The sequence below is a fragment of the Pelodiscus sinensis genome, chromosome 2 (genome assembly GCF_052426305.1).
Source record: "Pelodiscus sinensis isolate ZL-2025 chromosome 2, ASM5242630v1, whole genome shotgun sequence".
NCBI lineage: Eukaryota > Metazoa > Chordata > Testudines > Trionychidae > Pelodiscus > Pelodiscus sinensis.
The window spans coordinates 223,186,888-223,212,500 of NC_143053.1; the positions used below are offsets into that span (position 1 = coordinate 223,186,888).

Genomic DNA, 25,613 nt, shown 5'->3' on the forward strand with positions numbered 1-25,613 from the left:
ATGGGGATATATATATATAAATTGCTAAAATTTTGTAGGATGGAAAAACTGTTTCCCATCCACTATGCAGATTTTTCTTTACCAATATTTACAGCCAGACTTGAGATTGAAAGATCATCTAGATAGCTGCCCTAGTGTTTTCCCTGCTCTAGATCCATTACTTGTCTCTTTGCCTTTTCAGAAGTCACTGTGCTCAGTATCTTATCCTTTTAAGCTGGCAAAGGAATGTTAGCATGCTGCATGTCTACACTGCTTTTGCAGTCTGTAATGTAATCCCTTTATATGGCTGAACTGTGCAGTACCAGAAACTGGCTCTGAAGTTTACACACTAAAACAAAAAAGTAAAATGTATACTACTTCCTGCCTTCCCGTAAGCATTGCCATAATAGCAGTTTCCTGACATTTTGTATTTCTTTGTTACAGTTTTTGTCAGAAATGCAGAAGGTCAGAATAAGAGGTGGAAGGTTATAAACCTTGAAAAGACATAGAGTGTAGCCCTTACAAATCTAAATCGTCAGAATTTTGACCAGCTTCTTTACAGCAGGCTACTGGCACTGTAAACAAAGAATAATGATGATCCATGGAGGATCAAACTGTAGAATGATGGAAAGGTCAATGTAGCACAGTTTGCAACCATCTTTCACTGACTATATGAGACACTAAAATACTGATAGTGTACTCTGCTGACAAATTACAAGAAAGAAATGACACAACATGAATCATCCCTCATAAGCATCACTTGTAATGAGAAGAAAGAGGAGGAAAATAACTCCCTCTTAACCAATGAGCTTGCAAAGTGAGGGCTCTTACTTACTGAGACCACCAAAAATGAAGTATTAATGTGGATGTTTATAAACCACAGATGCATCTGAGCACCAACATATTTAAAAGATTCTCGGTGAACTGTGATACAGTAGTTACAAAGCAGAGATATGGCTGAACCAAAACTCCTCCCTTTTTCAGTGACTGTAGAGATCAATCACACACACACCCAAAATCAGATTCGTGCTCTGTTCATCATGAACACATCAAGGTGCATGAGGCTGATCTGGGGGTTTTGAGGAGAACTCCGACTAGGAATTTTTTAGGCATTTCCATGTTTAGCTGACGCCCCGGATACTCAGGGGTTACAGCAAACTTTTACTGCAAAAGTGGAATCCAGCTGCTCATGCTGAGGTCTGTGCATCCCATGAACTCCATTAAAATGTTGGCAATTTTTTCATTTGAAATTAATTAGTGTTACTGAAGTGTTACAGGAATTCTTATGTATAGGGAATGCTTACACTAGCATAGTGAAATTAATTGCTTTCAAAGGGTAAATGTCAACAATTTAATGATGCCTGCTGTGCCAACATTGATATAAGATTTGCAATGGATAATTTTCCAAATAATCTAGGGATCTAGTGGCCACTAGGCCCCCACCCACTGAAGGAGTCTGTGCATTCTAGTGAATTTTAACGCTTGTACAGCACTGTATTGGACACCAGATTCTGCTACCTTTGCCCTGTGAACATCAACCCCTGAATGGGTGTGAGAGGGTGCTCTTCCTAGCAGTCAGTCAGAATCTGCTACCTCACTTCCTACCAGTTTTTTCAGTTTGGGCACGCTCACTCTAGTCCAATTTCCTGGGCAGCCTGCTTTTCATAGGGTTTCTTCTTGGGTGGAGTCTTGCAGCAGTCCTAGGCTCCTTCAGGTGGACATCCATCAGTTGGTGAGAGTGAGCCCCACAGTGTCTCTGCAGTTCACTCACCCTGAGGTGCCAGGGGCTCGGTCGCAGTCTCTCTTGGTTGGGGAGATGGTGCTTACTCCCACATTGGCTAATTGAGCCAATAATGCAAGGCTAGTTGAGCCCAAAAGCTCTCTCTAACTCCGGCAGTGCTGCTTGATCACAGTCTTTCTGTAAACTGTCATGCATGTCGCTTCTGTCATAGAAAGAAATATTTAAAGTCTGGGGATTGGCCAGCAGTGTTTTTTGGATGACAGTGAACATGTTAGCTCTGAGGAGTACTGTTTTTCTCATGCAAGTATTTGATTTCATCTGTGGCTACATGTTTGGATAGACCCAGCCCACATACGGCTGTATTTGTATCTAGTTCATTTTTTTCTATTACGAATCATACAGGAAGGCACTGGAACAGTTTTTGGAGTGGGGGGTGTTGAACCAACCCCTGTCTGTGCCACTCACCATCCCCCAGAGCTAGGGCCAGCTGCCAAGACCCCACATGCAGGGCCAAGAGGTAGAGCCCCCAGGCACAGAATCAGCAGCTGGCTGGGACTACCTGCTGAGTGGGATGTGAAGGCCTGACAGTGGGGCTGAGTAAGGCCAAGCAGGGGGCTAGTAACAGAGCCCTCAGGCTGCAGGAGTACAAAGCTAGTGGCTGGGATCCTGGGTAGCAGGAGAGTGGAGCTGGGATGCCCTACACCTGGGGATACTACAGCACCCCTACTTTCCACACTTATGATCATACTTACCTCATATGCCCCAATTAACACGAGACTATCTGCCAAATGTCATACGTTTGCCTGAATAAACCCTTCATTTTTTGGAACCTATTACTACTTTAGTGTTTTTTTTCATAATTCATCATGACTTCAGGGGAATTACTCGCCTCTGGATTTACAGAGGTTTTTACACATAATGATGTAGCAGTACCAACTCTCAGAGTAATGATAGCAACCTCAGCAGCTAAACAAGATATGGCTAGATCAGAGCTGGTATGGTAGATGGGAACACACAGTGACTTTAGAAAAGTATTGCTGGTGACAACTGGATGTAGTAATTTTTTCCTGCCAGTTCTGAATCATGGAACTGTTATTGTTGGCATACAAGGGCATTATTCTGCTGAAGATATTGTCTGCCTACAGAAATGTTTTCCACAGCTAGTATTTGCCTTCACTACTTCTTCTACACTTACATTAAATAGGTTGAAACTGTAGGATGGGTTTAAAATCTTTCGTCTCGAGACATGTCAATCATTGGGGTTAGGAAAAACTTAAGTCTTAGGTAATTCATTGCTGGGGCTTTAAATCGTCTTGGTGAGCAAAACATTTACTCATAAAGAAAATGAGCCATTAGAATACCCTGTGGGATATGATGTGTTTTCCATCACTTGAAGCTTATTTTTTTATACTGGGATTTGGATTAGTTTCTAAAATGTGTGTTAGCTCAAGCACAACGTATGGGCCTGTTGAAGGATTTACTGGGAGAGTAGTATGGCCTGTGCTATTGCAGGAGGTCAGACCAGATTCTCCCAATAGATCTCACCTTAAAATCCATGAATGGAAGCAGGGTCCTGGCCCGTAGTGATCATTGGAATGATCACTACAAGGCAACTTCTATTTTTCTAACCTTTTATAACACGCACTATTCAGCTACCCCAGAGATGGATCATTTAACCTGCCTATGATATGCAATCATATGTGTATTCCTCCTCTACCTTAGAGGTATGCTGGGGCTTAATTAATATTTGATATAACACTTTGATATCTTCTAATGAAAGGTGCAGTGTAAAGCATTATTACAGTTTTCTAGTGATAAACATGAATACCTTCTCTCAAAGTAACTCCAATTGCATAACTATCGCTTTCCCCCCGCAGAACGACAAAGATGAAGTCTGTGACTAAAGCACTAATGAACAGATTTGTATTCATTATTTTAAAATGTTCTTTAAAGAAGCAGTTGTTTTGCACAGCTTCAAGGAGTCTCAACTGGATTATTGAAAAATGTTTGGAATTTGAAATATCTGTTCATTCCCCTAGAGTTGTTGGAATACATCAACAAAACAATGCACCAAATTCTTAGTTGTAACTTAATGCAAGCAATGAGATCCTTTAGGAATTGGTACCTAATGGCTAGAGCTGAGAGCTAAACATTAGGTTTCTATGTCTTGCTTGGCTGTTATCTTCCTCACAACCCCACCGTTTATTTAAGGCAAAGTGAAAATGGGAGACTGCACAGGGCTCTCAGCAGATGCCTGATATAGGCTCTTTTCCAAGCCTCACTGCCTAGGGCTGAGGCTGGCAGCCTGAGGCAGGATTGCTGTGCACCCTCTTGACATTCCTCCACATGTCCATATTAGGGCGTGCCTCACTTTTTGGCAAAACTGGACTTCCATCCTGTTGGCTTTTGCCAACTGATGATCAGTTGCCAGCCAACCATAATTAAGTTCTACAGGACCTTTTGCAAGATTTTTAAAAATGGATCTCTAAAGTTAAACTCATAAGTCTTCCTGTAGTATTCTAAATAAATGATGCAACATTGTTCTACATTACTAAGCACTCAGTAGCTTCCACTCAAGTCATTGGAAGCTGCTTGGGTGCTCATTGCTCAGTCATGTATAGGCTACATCTACACTGCTGGGTTTTTTGGCAGAAGATATGCAAATTGTGCTCTCATTTGCATATCTTCTGCCAATCCTTTTTGCAGAAGAGGTTTTGCAGCTAAAAAGCCCTGTGTAGATGGGGCCATTTATCAGGAAAAAACACTTTTTCACAAGATCTTGTAAACCTCATTTTTTGAGGAATAAGGAATCTTGCACAAAAGTGTTTTTTTCTGGCAAATGGCCCCGTCTACCCAGGGCCTTTTAGCGGCAAAACCTCTTCTGCAAAAAGGATCAGGAGAAGATATGCAAATCAGAGCATGATTTGCATATATTCTGCTGAAAAAAATGGCAGTGTAGACATAGTCAAGTCATTAAAATCAGGTTATTTAGGAGCCTAATTTTAGGAACCTATGTTGTAAAATCTCAGCTTTGACTTCCCAGTGAGACAAAAATAACACCTAGGATTTCGTAAAATTTAGTGATGTATTAATTAAAGAGCTTCTAGATCCTCAAATAAATACAAATCAGTATTAGCATTAGCAGCCTAGAATTTTACAATGAGTAAATGACTTATTTTAATAAAATCTTCTCCAAACAGGGATACTAAAGAAGGATGGTATCTGTATGCAGACAGTTCCAATGGAGAATTTGGTCATACAACTGACATTGCCACTCCAGTCATTTCTCTCACTGGACCCAAATGCAAACTGGTATTTTGGACCCATATGAATGGTGCAACAGTGGGTTCTCTGCAGGTACTGAAGACATTCACTTCTGAAATTATTGTATGAAAAGTCACATTTCAGCAAGTCTAGACTGCTAATAAATGCTAATTAACAGTGATCAGCCTTTCACTGCCCATAGTAAGTTATGATTGAGGGATGTATTAGATAAAGTAAAATCCTCAAATGGGAAATGTTTACAGTATGGATGCAGGTTCTGTACAGGTGAGGAATTGTATTGCATAATCCCTTTTTCTACTAAAATATATTGACTGAATATCTGAACATCAAAATCTTGTGACCAAAGGGTTAAAATATAAAGCTATATTTTGTTAGTTGTGCTTTTCTTTTAAATTGACTTGTCGGTGTGATTTCCCCTTCAGGTTTTATTCGTCTTGCTGCTTAATTTGATTGAAAGAAGCCAAGTTGAGATTTTTACCAGCATTCAACTATAAAAATACTTTACTCTGACTCCAGTCAGCACACCACTATAAAAAGGAAAGCACTTAGGTTTAGTTTACATAAATACTTAACTCACTTAACAACATATTGACCCAATTCATCTGGGCTGTAAGACTAAAACAGGGAAACAATTCTAGACAGGTTTTATGTCAGCAAGTATAAGTAGTTTTTATGGGGTTATAAATGTATACTATAGACCAACAGCAGCATTTCAAACATCCATAGTAAAAATATTTAGGTTAAATACACAAAGGCCCAATTCTCATCAAACTAGCAAAACTCCATTGATTTCCCAGGGAATCTGGCAGTTTATATCAGATGAGGATCTGCCCCAGAGCGTGCAGGTTCAGCTGCACAAGGAAATCCACAATAGCTGAAATGCCTCCATTTTCATCGAACTGAACTAAATTATTACAGTAGTAAGAGCACTGCCAGAATTCTGCTGTCTTGAAGGTGAATTGACATCTACCCTGGTCCTGGACCTGAATCCATGTTGAGCCACAGAAACAGGAAGGCAGAATCTCCTTTATACAAAGGAGTTGTAACTTATCAGCTGTTCAGAGTAAGAGTATTCTGGATTTTATTTCTCCTGTTTTAAAGTCTTTTTTAAAATCCTAAAAGCAAGGGGAACTCAACACATAGTAATGAAGGAGCATGCATCAAAACTAAAGTTACAATATAAAAAGTTTATTTTACCTCTGTTTAAAGGCTTTGGTGCAGTTTGACTTGTGCACTTTGGCTGCTTTGTGCTGCTTCACTGTTGTAAAGGTGAAGAGAAGGCAAGGCCACCTGAATAGTTTGCAGCCCTGTGCACAACCTGAGGGGGTAATACCTCAGTCACAGTCCCTTTTGCAGTACCCTCTGGGGCAGAATGGTTCAATACTGCTCCCTCCTCTGGCCTGTGATTCACATAAGTTGAGTAGTAGATGCCAAATGCAAGGTCATGCCTTCAGGAACAAAGGTCATAGGCCATACTGCCTCAGTGGGGGCATGAGTACCCAGTCTGATGCTAAGGCAAAAAGGCTAAGATCCCACATAGGTGTATATAGAACAGGAATATTGAGTAGAAGCAAAGAGAGATGCTTGGATTTAAATAGGTTATAAAATATGATGGCAGTTAGTCTTTACAAAGGTATGGCAACTGGCAAGAAATGGCAAATAGTTTGAATTTCTAGTGAAGAGCTTAGACTGCCCATGAAGGAAAAATATTTTACCTTGGAAAGTTTACATATGTGAATGTAAGAAAAAAATTCTGAAACACCCAAGTCAAATTGTGCTTCTTTAGAAGATCTTAGTTATTCTAATGTTAGATAACAATGAAAATATGTAGATGTATTATGGGGTACATTGCTGTTTTCTCCCATCATTTTTGCCTGTCTCTGTTGTTCATGGAAGGAAAGGACATTGGTAAACTTCCCTCTCTTGTCACTCTTAATGCTTGGAAAATGATATCCCTGTCCTCTGTTTAAAAAGAAAAACACTTCTGAAATCTCATGTGTTCTGTGAAGCATCTCACCATGAACCACTTTGTCTGTCGTGTCTGTTTAATGTATTGCACTCTTCCCTCTTGTGTCTCTAGACTGAAAGCTCGTCAAGGCAAGGACCCTGTTATTCATTTGGCACAGCTTACCTGCTGCACATATATTTCTGGCACTACAGACTTTTTTAAAAAATGCCACTTTTTCATTAAAGTGAAAAACGTCCAGGTCATCCTAGATCTCAAAAAGCAGATTACACTGCGTGGTGAAGATGATAAATCCTTGAGAGGAGAGGCAGCTGTAGTAACAAGGGCTATGATATAGTTCTGTCAGTTATTGACTTGAGACACAGCTTGCCACGCTCCATCTACCTGATATTGTCAGCTCAGTTCAATTCAGATGCTGAAGAAGGCAGAGAGAAGTATATTTAGGAGTGCTAGCTCCTGTGGAGAAATGACTCCCCAGTGCAGTGACTATTCACCAAGACAAGACGTTAGGAGGATATTTTGTGCACCCACCATTGTTCAAACAGATCAGGTTCTGTGGCCTGAGAGGACATGTTTATTTATGGGAAAGTGAGATGTTTCCTGTGCAGTTGAGACACCAAACACTCCTAGAATGACCATGGAATAATTCAATAGACATATGAACTCTTAGAGCTTTTATTATTCTTACTATTAAGATTATTTTGCTTACTGCATTCACATGTCCTGAACCTGAGCATATCTTGTCAGGTGATGAGTGTCCTCCCCTCCTATTCAAGTCAATGGGAACACAAAGTACTGAACTCCACATGCACACAGGACCCACTCAGGACCTGCAGGATGAGGCTCACAGACTTGTAGCTTACACTCATGACTTTTCCACTAATGATTTTCAAGTGTGGAGTAAGGCTTAATTTAAGGGGAAACGCTGACTGAAATGACTGTATTTATATTAATGAGTTGAGAAGATTTACCATGACCTGGGAATTCACAATTTCTCTTTCAGGTACTCAGTAAAGTTGGTGATGTAATTTCTGTCCTTTGGGTTCAAAGCGGTTCCCAAGGCGCACAATGGAACAGAGCAGAAGTGGTCTTAGGCATTCGCTCTGATTTGCAGGTTTGTGCTTTTCTTTCATCTGTCCACTGTTAAATTGATTCTAGATTACATTTTCGCTTGCTCATTCCCATTTGTAACCTGTGCACTTTGTAGCTCTTGAATTCACATTGCTCTTCTGAATATTAAGAACCTCTCCGTGGCTTACCAGATCAAGTATCCCTGTCTGTGTATAGTGAAGTCTATTAGGGTGAGAAGAGAGGTGTGTTGCAACTCAGCCCCTAGAGCATGCATTGATGCTATTCCTAATGGGATGATAACTCCCAAAATACCCTTCTTAAGATGGGAGGATTCGTGTAGCAGCAGAACCACCTCTAGCCACGAATCCCACTTTTGTGACAGTTTCCTCAAATTCTTTGTCCAGTGGTGGATTGCCAGGGTTGGTGAAAGGTCCTAGTTCCAAGTCATGTGTCTCTGCATAAACACCCACCCTTCTTCCTAGGAGTCACAGTCAAGAACCCACTTTCTCTATGGGAAAAATGTATCATCTGTTTAGTAAAAACTATTAGGCTATGTCTATACCGCAGGCTTTTTGCGCAAGAACTGTTTTGCACAAGAGCGCATCCACACTGCCATGTGCTTTTGCGCAAGAGTGTCCATGGCAGCGTGGATGCTCTCTTGCTCAAGAAAGCTCTGATGGCCATTTTAGCCATAGGGGTTTCTTACAGAAGAAACCCCTGTTGCCTATCCACGCTGCCTTCTTGCACAAGAGCTCTTGCACAAGAGCGCTTATTCCTCGTGGGGATAGGAATAACTCTTGTGCAAAAAGTGCTCTGTCCCAACTCTTTACTGTAAATTTACTTGCTCAAAAACGTGCGTGCAGTGTAGATGCTCCGCAAGTTTTTGCGCAAGAAACCTGCAGTGTAGATGTAGCCTCCAGGTGGGTCTACATAGCACGGTTATTTCAAAATAAAGGTTGTTATTTCAAAATAACAATGTGACCATCTACACAGAAATTCCATTATTTTGAAATTATTGTGAAATAATGGATGGCTTATTTTGAAATCTGTAAACCTCATTCCACGAGGAATAATGCTTATTCCAAAATAGCTATTTTGAAATAGTGGTAGTGCGGATGCTCCACTGCTGCTATTTCAAAATAGCCCCTCCCCAGGACCATTCAAAGTAATTACTCCCCAGTGCCTCCCGGGGCTCTAAATCGAGGTAGCACGTCCACATTAGAGAAGCCAGCTTCGGACTAATTTTGAGGCTTCCCTGCAGTGTAGACGTGCTATTCCGAAAGAAGCTATTTTGGACTATTTCCTCTGGAATAGCTTATTTTGAAATAGGCGTGCAGTGTAGACGTACCCTAAATGAACAGGGCAGGTGCCACCAGGAGGATCAACTGTCATGCCTGGCCTCTGGGCAAGGTATGGGGGAGGAAGCTCTGTATTCCTAGAAGAGGTTGGATGGGGTGAGTTGGAGGAGCAGACAGCCCTAAGTACCCTCTGGAGCATGTCATGCTGCCTCCCAGCTTGTAGAGCCTCCCAGAGAGCACCATATGGCCCTCTGGTGGTGATTTAAAGGGCCCGGGGTCTGGGTGCTGCTGCAGTAGCAGTGGTGGCATCCAGGAGCCTCAGGCCCTTTTGAATTGCTAGACCTGAGACCGTTTTCCTCTTTGCCTCCCCCTCTTCATTGGCGGGCCTGGGTGCCACTCCCTGGGTGAGGGTGATGCAATAAAAAACATTTGTCAACAGATCTTTGAGTCTTTGGCCACTGAAATGTTCATTGATCAAAATCCCCCCCGCCCTCTAGGTAGCTGGCTTGTCTTTGGGACTCTGCTGAATCTGTCCCAGTTACTAGCTTCCATGCTCACCCTGCCCAGGCATGAGGACGCTCCAGCAGCTGAACAGAAAGCATCAGAAGTGCTGTGGAATCCTTCTCCAGCTAGACAGTCTTGGCAGATGAGTTCATTTTATTGTCATTGACTGTCTCTGTTGGTGTCTTTCAGCTGGTAGGGAGCTGGAAAGAGCTCTCTGGTTGTCCTGGTTACACAGAGCAGGGCTGAGGCATTTGGCAACCTGGCATTTGGCTTCCTGTTTTTTCGGGCCTTTACTTCCTGGGAGCGTGACCCACGTTCCCTTGACCACCCTACTTTTGGGTAGCATGGAACAAGTTCCACAGGAGCTTTTTCTCAGGACAGTGTCTGCTTTGGGAGAGGCAAGTTAACTCATCATATCTGGGGCCTAACCCATGTAACAGGACAGTTAGAAACATCCCTTGCCAGCCCCCTATCAGCTGAGATATACCAGTGGAACTAGCTGGTCAATGATAACAAAATAAACTTCCCTGCGAAGATTATCCAGCTAGAGAGGGAGTGCCCAGCACTGTTGCAGCTTTCATGTTAAGCAGCTGGGTTTGTCTTCTCGCGCAGACATATATGCATGGAGTTGGCAGCAGATTGGATTTGGATTTGCAGCTCAGAGGGCTGGAGAGGAGGATGAGGAGCTAGGAGGTGGGGAGAGACACGAGGCAAAAGGGATTAGGGTTGGGAGGTAAATGGACAGAAGAGTCTGTGCCCATTTGTCAGCTGGGAATTATTAGGATTAAGAAGGTGTCCCTGCTCTGCACAACACCAACCCTCTCTCCTACAAGGACAGTATTAATCCTTGGAATGAGCACCAGGCTTAACAACAGAACAATAGTTTTATCTAACCAAGGTAAAGCCCAGGAGTAGACTCAAATTGGGATCTCTAGCAGAGTTATACAGATTCCCTCACTCCTGATACACACAGGGTCAGAACATTGCCCATCTATCCCAGAATCCTGTTTTCTGAGAGTAGACAATGCTGGGTGATCCAGAGGGAGTCAACAGAAGAGGTAATCATCAAGTGATCCATCCATCCCTGACATCCATTCCCAGCTTCTGGCAAACAGAGGCTATGGACACCATTCCTGCTTGTCCTGGCTAAATAGCCATTGACAGGTTTATCTTCCAGGAACTTATCTAGTTTATTTTTAATCATGTTGTAGTCCTGGCCTTCACAACATCCTCTGGCAGAGAGTTCTACAGGTTGACGGTGCATTGTGTGAAGAAATACTTCCTTTTGTTTGTTTTAAACCTGCTTCCTATTAATTTATAGTGCACAACCCCCCTACACCTGACAAGACACACATAGACTCTATGTTCTATGCCAGTTCAACTCTGTGTATCTCCCTCAACTCCTCCCCCTGATCCATGGAGTCAGTCCAACCTGAGTATTCTGATGCTGTGTGCACTGTGAGCTCAAACTAGGGGCAGTGTCCTGCTGTGTAGTGAGTCTCTCGTATCTGCAAGCACTAGTGCAGCAGCAGCCTCAAGTAGCTTTCTTCTAAACATGTCCGAGTCAGAGTCTAACACGGCTACATTTCTATCACTATTCTGCACCTTGGCATTCTGGTGTGTATGCTTCAGCTCAGTGCTGTTGCTTCTGTCACTGCAAGCACTGCTTTTTGTTCTCTCTCCAAATCTTTCTAGGATTGGCCCCCACCTGGTCTTAGCTCAACCTCTCATAGGTGGTCCATGCTTCATTCTGTAGCCTTAGAGTTGCACTCCCCCACTTGAGCCAATAAGGTTTGTGCAGAATAGGGAGAGCCAAAGGAAGGGGAAGTGAGTCACTCTACCTTGTCCCATCCCCATCCCCATCTTTTCCTTGTGTGGCAGAACTGTGCTGATTCTGCTGCAGAAGGATCTTTTATACTCATGAAAGGCAGCAGCATCTACCAAGTGATATTAGGTCATATTTCTGCCGCATTTTTGGAAATATAAAGCACCACAGCTACCAACTTTGTGTGTACTCCAGAGCTGGGGAACCCACAGAGAAAAAAATATTAGGTACTCAGGACCTATTTCTAGCCCCACTCCCTGTTAGCTCCTCTCCTCCCCCCAGTATCTCTGCCAGCCATCAGCCCTGCTGATCACTTCTCCCCCTTGCTCCCCACACCTTTCACTCACCACAGATCAGCTGCTCAGCTGATATGCAGGAGGCACTGAAGGAGGAGCATGGAGGAGTGAGTGGGGCTCACTTCGGGTAGGAGGCAGAATGAGGTGGGATAGGAGGAGGTAGGGTGGGTGAAGGCTTGGGGGAATGGGGAGGACTGGGGCTAAGGTCTGGGTGCACAGCCAAGGTTGAGCACTCCCCAGCAACTTAGAAAGTTAATGGCCCTCTAAAGCACCCTACCATATAAATAGTAAATATAAGCAAAATGGCATTTAGGTTGTGCCTGATTCATATGTATTCGCTTCTTTAAATATCTGCCTAAAATATCTGATTTTACAAACCTTAGAATACTCAACATAGTAGTTATTATGGAATGTACCTGCTGAGAGTAAAACAACGCTGATAGTTGTGAAAGCTGGCCACCTACTCACCGGCCTGGGAAGGATCAAGGACACTTCCGAGCCTGTTTCAGGTCCCTTCCTCAGTTTAACAGATAAACATAAAACAATTGCTCTGATCAGCAAGGGCTACAGTTCCTAGAGGATTTTCCCTCACCCCTCTCAGACCTTCCAGATCCCTGACTTCACCCAGAGACTCTTGCAGAAGCCAAACTGCTCTTGGCCATCTAACTGGGAATCTCCTAAGAGCTCGGATCTTTCTCCTGCACCAGTGCCTACTTCAGGGGCCTATCTTCTCCCTGCAGTTCTCTTGCCAGCTGAGCTCTTTCTGACCTTTGTAATAATCAGGTGATCTTTAGGCTATTGATCTGTCACTAGTCCCACACCTCATCTTGGAGGCAGCTGGTAAATCGCTGGTGGGGATCAGCCATCTCTCCTTAAAGGGAAATGTACCCTTTATCAAGTGCATATCTATATATCATATTCTACATATTTGTTATATTGCTTAATAAAGAATAATGGAGACAGGGTTTCACCGAGTAGATTCTAACACTAAATTCCTTGAGTAGTGAGATTTGATAAGCTCAGAAGGATTCAGTCTTCCATCTTGGATGTTCTCTATCCTTTTAGCTTTCCTACATTATCATAGACTCACAGAATCCTGGGGCTGGAAAAGAACTCAGAGGACATTGAGTCTAGCCCCCTGCCCAAGGCAAGACCAAACTAAATTATCCCAGCCAGAGCTTTATCAAGCTGGGTTTTAAGAACCTCTAGGGATGGAGATTCCACCACCTCTCTAGGTAACCCATTCCAGTACTTCACCACCATCCTAGTGAAATAGTTTTTCCTAATATCCAACCTAGACCTCACTCACTGTAACTTGAGACCATTGCTTCTTGCTGACAGTATAAAGAATGATTGTTTTTCCTGCTCCATTGAAGTTGCTGGAAAGTTTGCCATTAATTTCATGGGGAACAGGATCAGCCTCTTGCTTTCTAACTGTTCACTTATTGTATTTTTTATGTCCTTGGTTATTGTAGGATTGTGGTTCCCCTCATGGCTCCCTTGAGGCATAAACCAGCATTGATTCATGTTTATGAAGCTTATATTTGCATCAGTAAGATCTGAGAACAATATATAGTACTAAATATTTAAGGGACTCGGGCAGCTTGCTGGAAGCATAGATACATAGTGTTTTGTGTACCAAACATGGAATGTTTCAAGCTTTTATACTTTTCCCTCAACATTTCACAGACATTTCTCTTTATTTTAGATTATTTTCAGGGCAAAACGTGGTGTGAGTTATGTGGGAGATGTGGCAGTGGATGATATTTCCTTTGAAGATTGTTCCCCTTTGCTGATCCCAGACAGAGCCTGCACTTCTGAAGAATTCACATGTGCCAATAAATATTGCATCCCAAAAGATAATCTGTGTGATTTTGTGAATGACTGTGCAGATAATTCGGATGAGAACCCTAGCATTTGTAGTAAGTATGGCAGTTCCTTACTCTAATTATAAGAAGTATCTGTGCCTGCTGTGAATTGTCAATGCAGCAAAACTGTTGGCAGTTCATCAACAAAGAAATTAAAAATGAAATTAACAATGTAGGTATTGTATATTCCTGGGATTGGTGGGCTTATTTCCCCTCCATTTAATCTGAGATCATGTCTTGCAAAATAAAATTTGCTGCTCCTGGATTTTTCCCAACATAAATTAATTCAGAGAACAGTTCTGCCTTTTAAAACAAAGAGAACCAAATCATTGTTTTCTCCATAGAAATAAAAGCAGAAATTGTCAAGCAAAATACATGTAAGATCTTAAGAACCTTGGTTACTTTGTTCCTGGAATTGTCAAGTCTTTTGGCTGTTTCATGAATACCAGACAACTTTAGTTTTGCAGGAGAAATCAACAAACAGTATCATCAGTCTAGAATTAAAAAACAGCACTTCTCATCAACAGTGTATTTCTCTAGAGGATTACATCACAACATATTCTATTTCAGTTTTTCTTGCTACCTCTTTCTTCAAAAAAATCTTGGTAAATTGTCATTGAGGCAAATCTGCATTGTTTGGTACACTACAAGCAGCTGTTTCAGTATGAATGTTATGAACACTGCTAATAAAAAATTAGATTATGACAAAAAGGGGGATCATTCAATAAACAGCAGATCAGATTCTCATTTAGAATCAATGTCATGACATTTAAATCATTTGAGTTATGCCAATTTACATCAGTTGAGAATTTGACCTACTATATCTGATTTTAGCAGTAATAAACTTTTTCCTTGGTTTCCATAAATGGTGGCATACTGGAGCCAGGTCTACACTGGTGGAGAAAATCAATGTAAGATATGGAATTGCATCTATGAAAATTGTGTAGGTGGAGTCGACATACCTTACGTTTTCTGGGGTGGCCCCACACAGCAAGAGGTCAATCGTAGAAACTCTCCCATCGACTTCACTTATCCTTACAACTGTGAAGAGTGCTTCAGTTCATGGAGGTACCCTAAGCATTTGATTTAGCAGGTCTTTATTAGACCTGCTAAATCAAACCTTGGAAGATTGATTATTGGCATGTCAATCCTCTGGTAAGTATAGACAAGCTTGGGGTCTGATTTTGATTTCACATATCTGTAAACCCGGGGTAGAGCAGACTGAAAATTGGAATTTTCATCTTGTGGAAAATTATAATAGTTTCACATTTGCTTTCATCCTGAATTCAGATAAAAAGTCAAAATAGCAATAGTTTTTGTAGAATTAAAGGTCTAAAAAAAATTGGTTCGGAACAAACTGTATTTTGGTTTGCAAATATTGCTTCATTTCAATATTTTAAATTGAAATTAAATGTTTCAATATTTCCCAGTTGCAATGTTTAGTTTAATTAGTTGAACCATTTTGTTACATCTTAATTACACGTTGAACAGCTGCAATGATTCACAATGGTAGTTCAGTGCCTCATGTTGGGCTTTCTAATCAGACTACATCTCCCATGATGCACTATGGCAATTCAGTCAGACTGGAGACATGAGTGCATGATGAGGAAAGTGGTCCAGCAAGGGAGTCCATTCCATACAGGAGAGTGGGGACAGGAGGCACCTGAGCTACAACTCCCATGAGGCACTATGGCACCTTAGGCAGACCTAGGTAAAAATGAACAGATTAGTATTTTGATTTTCCTGTGGAAAATGTCATGTTTGCAGAAAGCGTATTGTCTGTCAAAACGAACAAATCCTAGACATCTGGGTGGAACATTCCTGATTTACTCTAAAAAATAGGAAGTCCAATAAAGTCACTGGATTGGCCCAAATTGAGAGACAAGGGCCAGAATCAGCCTTAAAGTTTCTATTGCAGTGTGGTCCAATTTCATGCAACTGTTAAATATGTGGAGCCAACTTATGATCCCATTCCCTTGGTTTAGTAACAATTTATTCCATGACACATTCAATAAGAATCTGTGTGTGACTCACAGTATCACTATAAAACACAGATGGGGCAAAATGGTCAACTTTACTTCGCCTTACATTTCCTTGTCATTTTACTTTGCAACATTTATGTTGCCTTAAAAATGTGTCTGTCATTTAGTTTGTCTTAGTGTTTTTTTTTCATTTAATAAGTACTGGGGATACTAGTGTTTCCTTCCTTTTTCTGATACTTTTCCAATATAAAAATTAGAGAACAGATACTTATAATTTGCCAACAAGAGAACAATAGACACAAATGTCTCCTGTGTGTTCCCCCTCTCCCCTTTCAAAAGGAGAACATTATTTCTGTGACATATCCTTATGTGACTTCCTCTGGTAACAGTGTCTCCAAGCTTCCTTTTCACACCCTCTTCTCTTCACAACATTGAGAGTTACCAGATGAATTTCTTAGAGACTGGAGCCAGAGTCTGGAAACTTCAGTTGCTCCTGAAATCATTTCTTAAAACTACTTTTAAAAATACCTACAGTGCAGCCACCTCACTCATTTAAAATCTTGGTCACTAAAGTGAACAGCAGATGTGTGGTTCCATGGTATACTTTTTCTTCTTAAGGAACTGAAGGACCGTGTAGTTAAATCTAATTGGCAGCCTGCAATAGTTCATCAGCTTGTTTCTGCTCGCAGTAAATTACTGTGATAATATAATTTTTAATAGTAATTTCATATATTTTAAAATTTGATTACCAGATCAAAGACATAGCGTTACCAGCTTCAGGTTAATCAGTACTTTATAAAAGGTGTGACAATGTCTAAAAACATTTATTGAAGAAGGCATTCACCTTTGTGAAAAAAGTAAAAATCAGCTAAAGTGACATATAAAAGTTATGGCTTGTGTCCTTTATCTTACCAGGGATGAGAATGATGATTTGATAAATAAGGATACTTTTTCAAGGCAAAACTTTCACTAGAAAAGATGCAAATACATTTCACTTCACATTTAAAATAAAGTATGCATTTGGCTGATTCCATTTTCATGTTTGACACACAAATATAAATCAGCCTCTAATATTGCTGATTGTTCAATTTTACAGTCTAATAGCTTTTTGTTTGGGGAAAACATGGTAGTGAATTTGATATTAGTGAGAGTATGGCCTTTTTACATTTGTTTTGCGCCTATACATAAGGGATATAAAGTTGGCAGATGCTACACAGTCTTCCCTACAAACTTCTCTCTATGAATGCTGACATGATTTTCGGTGTAGTCTGAGTTTCAACTCAGAATGGAGACTGCCAAGCATGGTAGGTTAGTTTGGTTTTGTACTGAAGAAAAGTATCCACTAGGTTATATACTGAGTTCCCAAAACTGATTTTTGACTCATTCTTTCAGATCACCAGAAGTATCAGATTAGTACAATGCTTATGTACTCTGCAATTTAGCTTCAAGTTTTCTCATCTCTCAGTTTATAGTGAAACTCTTGTTCTGTGTAAACCAGATTTGGGTGGTCATTCTCTCTATAATTTTTGGCGCTGATGGGTTTAGATTGGCTGCTGATGTGGTTTGGCAGAAGACAATTCCCATAAATATGAAATATAATCTTAAGTAAAAAGAGAAGCAATCCACATTTTTCACTTTGATATTGCTTTTACTGTAAATATTTATAGTTGCAAAAGAGGTTGGCTCCCATTACCATCACAGTACTTAGTTTTATGGCTTGTGTATTCTATTCAACCAATCTGCTGGTCAATAACAAGGGTTTTATCATAATTCAGGTCTGACCTAAGGCTGACTTTTCAACTGTGAGCTTTTATTTTCAGTTTTGTGTCAGGGTAAGGTCTATCAAAAGTGCTATTTCAATTTTTTTTATTCTGTAGGCTGCCCTCTAGCCATTAAAGAACCCCTGCCCACTTATTGCTTGTCACAATTTTTCACTCTGTATAGTCACCAGAGAAGGATCCTTTCATAAACCAGTGAGCCACAAATGACCATTTGAAAAGGACTGTCTCAAAAGTCTTAGGACTGTCCTGACTTTTGTAGAGTCCTTAGCAGAGGAAAGTCTGCAGGATTCAAGTCTAGAAGATCAGAAATTGGCAGTCCTGCACAATGTTCCTTCTAATTTTTTTTCATCCACACATGGAATAAATTTTGTCATGTGCACCCAGGCATGTGTGGATGTGCACCAGTAGAAACTAGGGATGTTAAATATTGGTTAATTAAATAGTTAATTAACCTAATGAATTCTTATTGGTTAGTCAACTATTCTATAGTCCCTGGGCAGCCCCTGTTCAGGGGGAGGGATCTGAGCTTCTGCCCACCTGGCTCCTAATACACTTTAAAGAAGAGCTGCAGTGGGAGTAGATCCAGGACCCAGTGCAAGCTGGGACTGAGCTGGGATGGCTAGGGTTGGGGGGCACAAAAGTAGTCTAGCATTAACCTATAAGCTTTTGCGTATTGGTTAATTGGTTAATTAACTATTACATCCCTCCTAGAAACACATGCTGCTGCTGATGGCAATTGTGGATGCTCTGCTAATCATCTGTGCAGCATTTGAATCATTCCTGGGTAGCTTCCCAAGTGCTCAGCTTACATGAAACACTGGTCCTGACCAAGAATGAGAGTGAGGGCAAAAAGCTTGAAGGATATGCTGCTGCAGCACATCTGTTTAGCAGCTTTCCATGCTGGCTTTTGTGTATTGTTGGTGATAGCTATAGGCAGCAATACCTCAACAAAATGCAGAAAGCCAGGTTGTTTGTGACAATGTGACTTACACCTTTCTGCTCCAGACTGGGGGAATGTGGCCTATAACCTCTACAAAATCCATCAAGTGTCAAAACATTAACAGGATAATATTGCAAAGCAATACCCCCAAAAAACAGTGATAGAAATGTAGCCGTGTTAGACTGGTGTAGCTGAAACAAAATACAGGACTATGTAGCACTTTAAAGACTAACAAGATGGTTTATTAGATGATGAGCTTTCGTGGGCCAGACCCATGCCCACGAAAGCTCATCATTTAATAAACCATCTTGTTAGTCTTTAAAGTGCTACATAGTCCTGTATTTTGTCCCAAAAAACAATTATTGTAACAATTCTCTGAAAGATGATGCTTCTGAGACACTGTTTCTAATGTGTTCTTCAATATGGAAATACATCTTGTGGCTAAAGGATTTATCTTTGTACAGAGGTATGTTTTCTCATAAAGGGAGTCTTTGCTTACAGCAGTTTGCAGAGGATGGATTTTTAACTTTATGATGTTGGATATTTTTGCTGGAAAGCAGATCAGGTGCTATAAGTGTTAGTAGGCAGACTAAGGTTACTCTGGGGACTGCTCTTCCAAATATCCCTGCAGGTTGCTGCTGAGAGAATGATCAGGGCTCTGCTTTTATCAGGCTCTAATATGATAAGCTCTGGTCATTTTGTAGCTAATTTAAATTTGTCACAGCTATTGTTCTTCAAATATTGTAATATGTTGCCATATATCATTAGTACTGCTTTGTTATTGTAATTACACAGGAGTATAGTAATCACAGAATGGTGTCATCATGGCAGAATATATTGCAGCATTATTACAGCACTGATAGGAAACTGCAGGCATCTTTACTGTGCACTGTGATGCTAACTGTGCATCGGAGGGGAATCTCTGAGCCAGCTCTAAGATGATCTAGAAGTGCCTACTAGATGTGGGCTGAAAGCGGGATACAAGTTTACTGTATGCAGGTCCTCGTGAAAGAGGCTCAGTAGGGCAGCACTGTTTTTTCCTCAGCCCAAAGGCTGGACAAGTGTCACTAGAGGGGCTGCATGCCCACCTTCTGACCTGCTATTAGAGTTAGGTGAAATGAATTCCATTTCTGCCCTCCTCCCTAAGTTAGTACCCTAGCAAATCCGAGTCACTTGGTGTCCCAGTGTGTCTGTAGTAATGAATTTCACCATAAGTAAATAGTACTTAATTAAATTGCTAAATTGACATGTTAGGAACCAGATTGCACCTGGCTGAATGCCCATGAGGGAAATGAAGCACTTCCCCACTATGAAGCACCACTCCCCCTCATATGAATTCTGGGGTCAGGGAAGAGAGCTGGGCTTGGAGCCTGTTACCCTCCTCCCCCCACAATGTGAAACATAGAGGTAGAAAGCCCCAAAAAGCAGGTGGAACCTTTTCTATAGGTTTTCTGAGTAAAGGTGCTGTTTTGGAAAAAGAAGAGCTGCACATCTTGTCTGCTAAAGAGAAACCTTAATTCTCATATTTTTAAAGTATTTTTGTGAAAAGGAATGTGGCCATTAAACCTTCAGCTGTAATCTGAGTTTTTTAGTTTTCTACCTCATTTCTAGTGTAAGATTGTCCCATTTAAAATTACTTCATTAAATAAATATAATAAAAGCCCCAAAGCTTTAATTTACATTGAAATGCTGTCAAAACAAACATCATAGACAATCAGTTTGCCAACTGCAATTCTCCAAAGCACCTCACTCATTAATTTTGCCAGCTAACAATATACTTCAGAATTAGGTTTTCATTTCCCCAGTTGTAAGACTGAAATTGTAATTTTTCATAAACTCTAAAACTAGACAGTGATGTAACTAGCTTAGAACTAGTTTAGCTTTTGCTCTCTTTAATTACATCTTTTGATACAGTTGTTTGATTCCGGTCATATGGCCAATATAATTTTGATCACATACCTAACGTTCCTAATATAAAATAGTTTATTTCTTTATTATTCAACTTTTCTCCTACTGATTAACTAGTTAATTCACCAGCTCTATTCCATTACTCTGGAAGCAACAGGTTGGCTTTGCCTTTATCCCTCTTGGTTCAAAGCTCATAGTTCAACATAGAGGTACTTTTACATATAATATGCACAGCATTAGCTGGTATGTTAAATTTCAGTATAGTTACAGGTCCTGATTCAGAAAAACATGGTTCTATATGAAAGAGGCCTGAGCATGTGCAGAAGTACTTTATTAATAAAAAGATGGATTTAGCAAGCATAGGAGTCTTAAAACTCATAATTAAATAAATATAGGACAAATGTTGCAGCTCCAATAGCCCCATGAATTTTGTTGACCTGTAACTCAAAGCTATTATTGTGTTGTGAATCACCATATGCTTGTCCTTGTAGCACAACATAAACTTTTTGCTTATTATTCAAGTCTACACTATATTCACAGACAAAAACTGTCAGGAAAATAAAGAATTTTTGCTTGAATTTTCAGTAGTAATTTTTAAATTTTCCTTGCTGCTTTTTAGCAGACAAATAAATGTCCAGTAAAGAGAGACTCTAGCAACAAAACTCAGGTTTGGGTCTCATCATTCCCAAACTTCGGGAGTGTTTAGTTCAAGATCATCTTTAGGACTTTAAGAATAGTTGGTCTCTCCCCAAAGACTTTTAAACAGATGCCACTTAATTACTGGAATACTGGATGCCACTTAAATACCTTAAATACCTTTTAGATGTTGATCTTCATCAGACCTCTGAAGAGGTTGGGATTCTGTTTGAACTTTAGGGGAAGGCTTTTGTCATTTCTTATTTTGTCAAACCAAATGACTCATCCCAATTTAAAAATTTATTTTCCAAGAACTTTGCCTTTCCAGTAACAACAACAAAAAATTAATTGAGCCCACTGAAGTCAGTGGAAAGATGCCCATTAACTTTAGTGAACTCTGATTCAGGTTTGTAATTATTAGCTTTAACTATAAAGCCAGTTAAATAGAATATTGTAATTATGTCAACATTAATTTATAGGAATAGCTGACTTAAAATGTTGATATATTTGGCTCTTTAGAAAATAAATCTAAGTACTTGCAACTTGTAAAACAATTTCACAGGACATATAAAACATACATTTTATACATATATAAATATAATGAATAGTTTTATGTATAGACATAAAATAATGTTTAGTTACATGCCTCTTAATTTATCTATTTGCATATTGCCCATTAAAATGTGTGCATTAATGGTTACTTGGATCAAATGCTTAAAGGAAATAAGCTGGAATTAAAGCATAGAAGCTGTTTAGTAATCAGAAATCCCTTAAAATGATCTTATTATCAGCAGTCATGTTATAATAGTAAACCAACAACTTATCTATTAAAAAGATTCATTAATTAAACAAACCCATGTTGTTGTTTTTCTCTATTGTGAGGATGTAGGCAAATCACTTTTTTGTGTATTTGGTTATAAGCTGGTTCTTTGCGTCTATCTTTATTTTTGTGCAGTATATTTGACAATCTTTTTTTTTTTTCCAGGTACATCCATGGGGCACTGCAATTTTGAATTTGATCTTTGTGCTTGGGAGCAAGATCAGAATGACGACTTTGATTGGACTCTCAGAACTGGCAGTATCATGATACCTGGCACTGGACCAATGGCTGATCACACCTTGCAAGGGCCATCTGGTCATTACATCTTCATAAAAAGCTCATTCCCTCAGTTGCCAGAGCAGAAAGCCAAGATTTTCAGTCCCAAGCTGAGCAGAAGGAGCAAAAATTGCAAGGTATGTCCAGGCATAGTACTGGGAGGTATGAGCCTGATTTGTAGAATGCTACAAAATAATAATCACTAATGTGATAGATAATAGATTACGACTGACATGTTTCTGAAAGAAAACTGGATTGTTGTAAAAGTATTACGGTCCTGATCCCAGGTTGACCTTGAAACCAATTACCAAACAAACATATTGTTGCTCATCGTGCAGTTGATTAAAGAAGAAGGACTTCATGACATGAGTACACTGGGCATCTTGGAAGTAGTAAGTAGCAAAAGAAGATATTGTCTATTCAGAGAGTGGCTTAGAAAAGGCGTATTGAACTAATGCACTGAAAGAAAAGCATAGATCTGCTTTAATGGAAAAAATTGAATAAAGAGGTACATTAACAACTGTATACAAGGGAGTGTAACTGCAAATGGAAGAATGCGTGATCAGAAGATTCTGCTCACTCATCTATCAGAAACTGGGGAAGAGTGAAGTTTGATTTATCAAAGTGCTACAGCACATTCTTGAATGTCCTGAAAAGAACCTGCCAGACATTTGGAAAAATGGATTGAAAGGCTTTCTAATTTCAGTGCAGTCTCTGCTTTCTTTGCTAAACTGCTCTTTTGTATCTTATTAACCCAGTGGCTTAAAACAGATACGCTTGTGGCTCCTGCAGTCACAGAACACTTGAAAGGAATTTGTGGAAATTTGGGGAGAAAATGTTATAGTATTACTTGCTCTGTATAAATATTTTTCCCCCACTCATAGGGTGTGTCTTGACTACAGGGTTTTTTCTAAAAAAAACTTCCCCTGCGTCTAGACTGCTGCCGCGTTCTTTTGAAATTAAATTGAAAGAACGTGGCAGCTTTTTCAACTGCGGTAAACCTGTTACGAGGAAGAACGCCTTTTTTTCCAAAGTGCTCTTTCAAAAAAAAAAAAAAAAGGTGTTCTTGAATGCAAACAGGGCTTTTTTGAAAGAAAGCATCCAGACTGCCAAAAGCAGCTTGCTTTTTCGAAAAGTGGTTGCAATCTAGACACTCTCTCTTTTGAAAGAGGCTTTTTCAAAAGATTATTTTTCAAAATAATCTTTTGAAAAAGCCTCTTTCGAAAGAGGCTTGTGGTCTAGACATAGCCACTGACTCCTCTTTTCCACAGTTCACAAGGTTCAATGGGGTTGATCTGACTGATCTATGTTATTAAAAGCAAGTTAATAAACCTAATTGGTAAGGAATGCATAACAACACATCCACTTACCTATTTAAATAATACAGCCTACATCTGAATCAAACAATTGTATTTTGTACATTTTCACTAGAAGAAATAAGTTTGTTTACCACTGTCTTTTCTTCATCCTCCTGTATTTAACTGCTGCCTTCCCTCATGCACACCAGCTTGCACACCTAAACATGTATGCTTACAATGATTGGAGGATGGAAGTTTGGAGGCCTTTGTAAGAAATGTTTTTATGGGACACTCAAAGGAGGAGAGAATGGAAATTTGAAGGCAGAGTCGGGAAGGGGTTGCCAGACATACAGGGTGATGTAGAGTAGTGTTTTTCAAACTTTCTTGTCTCGCAATTCGCTTGAAGAAAATGAGGGGGGTTGAGTGCAGGAGGGGCTCAGGGCTGGGACAGAGGATTGGGGAGCTGGGTTAGGCATGGACTTACCTCCAGCAACTCACAGTCAGCAGAGCAGTGGGAATTCTAGGGCTGGCTACCCACCTGTCCTGGCACCTCACACCATGCCGTGCCCTGGAAGTAGCCAGTTGCAGGTCTGAATCCTAGGCAGAGGCGTGCAAGCAATCAGAGTGTGGGGGCCAGGACTCAGAGGAAGGACAGTGTGTGGAGCTCTATGGTCCCCTACGTAGGAGCTGGACTGCTCCTGATGACTTTTGGTGTGCAGTGAGGTCTGTGGTGCCAGGACAGACAGGAAGCCTGCCTTAGCAACCCCCATTAGTGACCTGATCACACTACAGCAAAGTGACCCAGTGCTTGATATTCCATGACCCAGTACTATGTTGCAACCCGTACTTTGAAAACCACTGATGTAGAAGAAGGACAAGAGAAAATACAGGAGATGAAGGTGTAAAGCTAATTTAGCATCTGGGATTGCATAAAAGCATGGTGAAAGCTAAAAGAAGATGTGAGAAGAGCTAAGACAAGCTAAGACAAGGAATTGAATGAATCTTGAGTTTAAAAATGAGCATCGAATAAATATAATTTCAATTAATAAATACAAGATAGAGTAAATCACTCTTAGCATGTAAATACCCACCCACTATACTAGCAGAAATGTCTGGTTTTTTTTCAATTCATTCACTTTCTTGTACTGCTCAGCAGTTCTTTGCAGTTCTTATTCCAAAACAACACTCCTGCCATCACCTTGAAATATCTCCACTTCTTATTATATGGCTGTAATTCTTAATTCATCCACATACAGGAAACTTGAGCTCCAATGTCTGTCAGCATTTTAACCTGTAAAAGAGGGTGTGTCATCTTTTTATATAGAATTTTGCAGAGATTTGTTGTGTTTTGCTGATTTCACCATTACAACTACTTCATCTTCATTCTATTTCATAAAGAAACAAACCATCTCAGGAAGATAACTCTATCAGAAATCTTATGGATGCTGACAAACTTAAATTGCATTTTTAAGGAGTCTGTGACTGGAGCTGATTCTGAGGTCCTCTGAGTGTACAGATGCAGAGCTGCTTTTTGGAATTGAAGCAGTCTGATCCAAACATTTCTAAACAGATTTACTGACTTTTCAAATGAGACCTCAGATGAAACTTTAACCCCTTATCCATTCAGGAAAAAAAAGCAAGTGCAATAATGATTTGAAGAGCTCACTTTTAATCATTTTGGTTGATGTTGCTATTTTTCAGGAAATGATTTTATTATACAAATATAACATGAGTAAATTGTCAATAGAGGAAAAAAAATAACTATCTCTTAACTTGGAAATTCTGGGCCTCCATATTTGAAAATTTCTCTAAATCTTTTTTCTTAGGCCCTCAGAATCATAGTCTCTCTCCTTTGAACATGTATGTGTGGGCAATCACATCTGCTTTGAAGAAATATAAAATAACTAATGATGAAACATCCATTGTATGAATATTGCTTTCTAGTATCAGAGGGGTAGCCGTGTTAGTCTGAATTTGCAAAAGCGACAAGAAGTCCTGTGGCACCTTATAGACTAACTGAAGTGTAGGAGCATAAGCTTTCGTGGGCAAAAACCCACTTCGTCAGATGCATGTAGTGGAAATTTCCAGAGGCAGGAATAAATATGCAGGCCAGGATCAGGCTGGAGATGACCAGGTGGA

The 25,613-nt window shown here is 40.2% G+C and overlaps 1 protein-coding gene across 1 annotated transcript in view; it reads left to right on the forward strand.

The window, feature by feature from the left end:
• Positions 1–25,613, forward strand: part of MALRD1 (MAM and LDL receptor class A domain containing 1) — a 438,222-nt gene that overhangs the window by 168,923 nt on the left and 243,686 nt on the right. The window contains exons 23-26 of the mRNA XM_089776725.1: positions 4,921–5,077; positions 7,975–8,085; positions 13,674–13,887; positions 22,066–22,313. Of these exons, the coding sequence (XP_089632851.1) occupies positions 4,921–5,077; positions 7,975–8,085; positions 13,674–13,887; positions 22,066–22,313 (730 nt within the window). The remainder of the gene's footprint in view (positions 1–4,920; positions 5,078–7,974; positions 8,086–13,673; positions 13,888–22,065; positions 22,314–25,613) is intronic.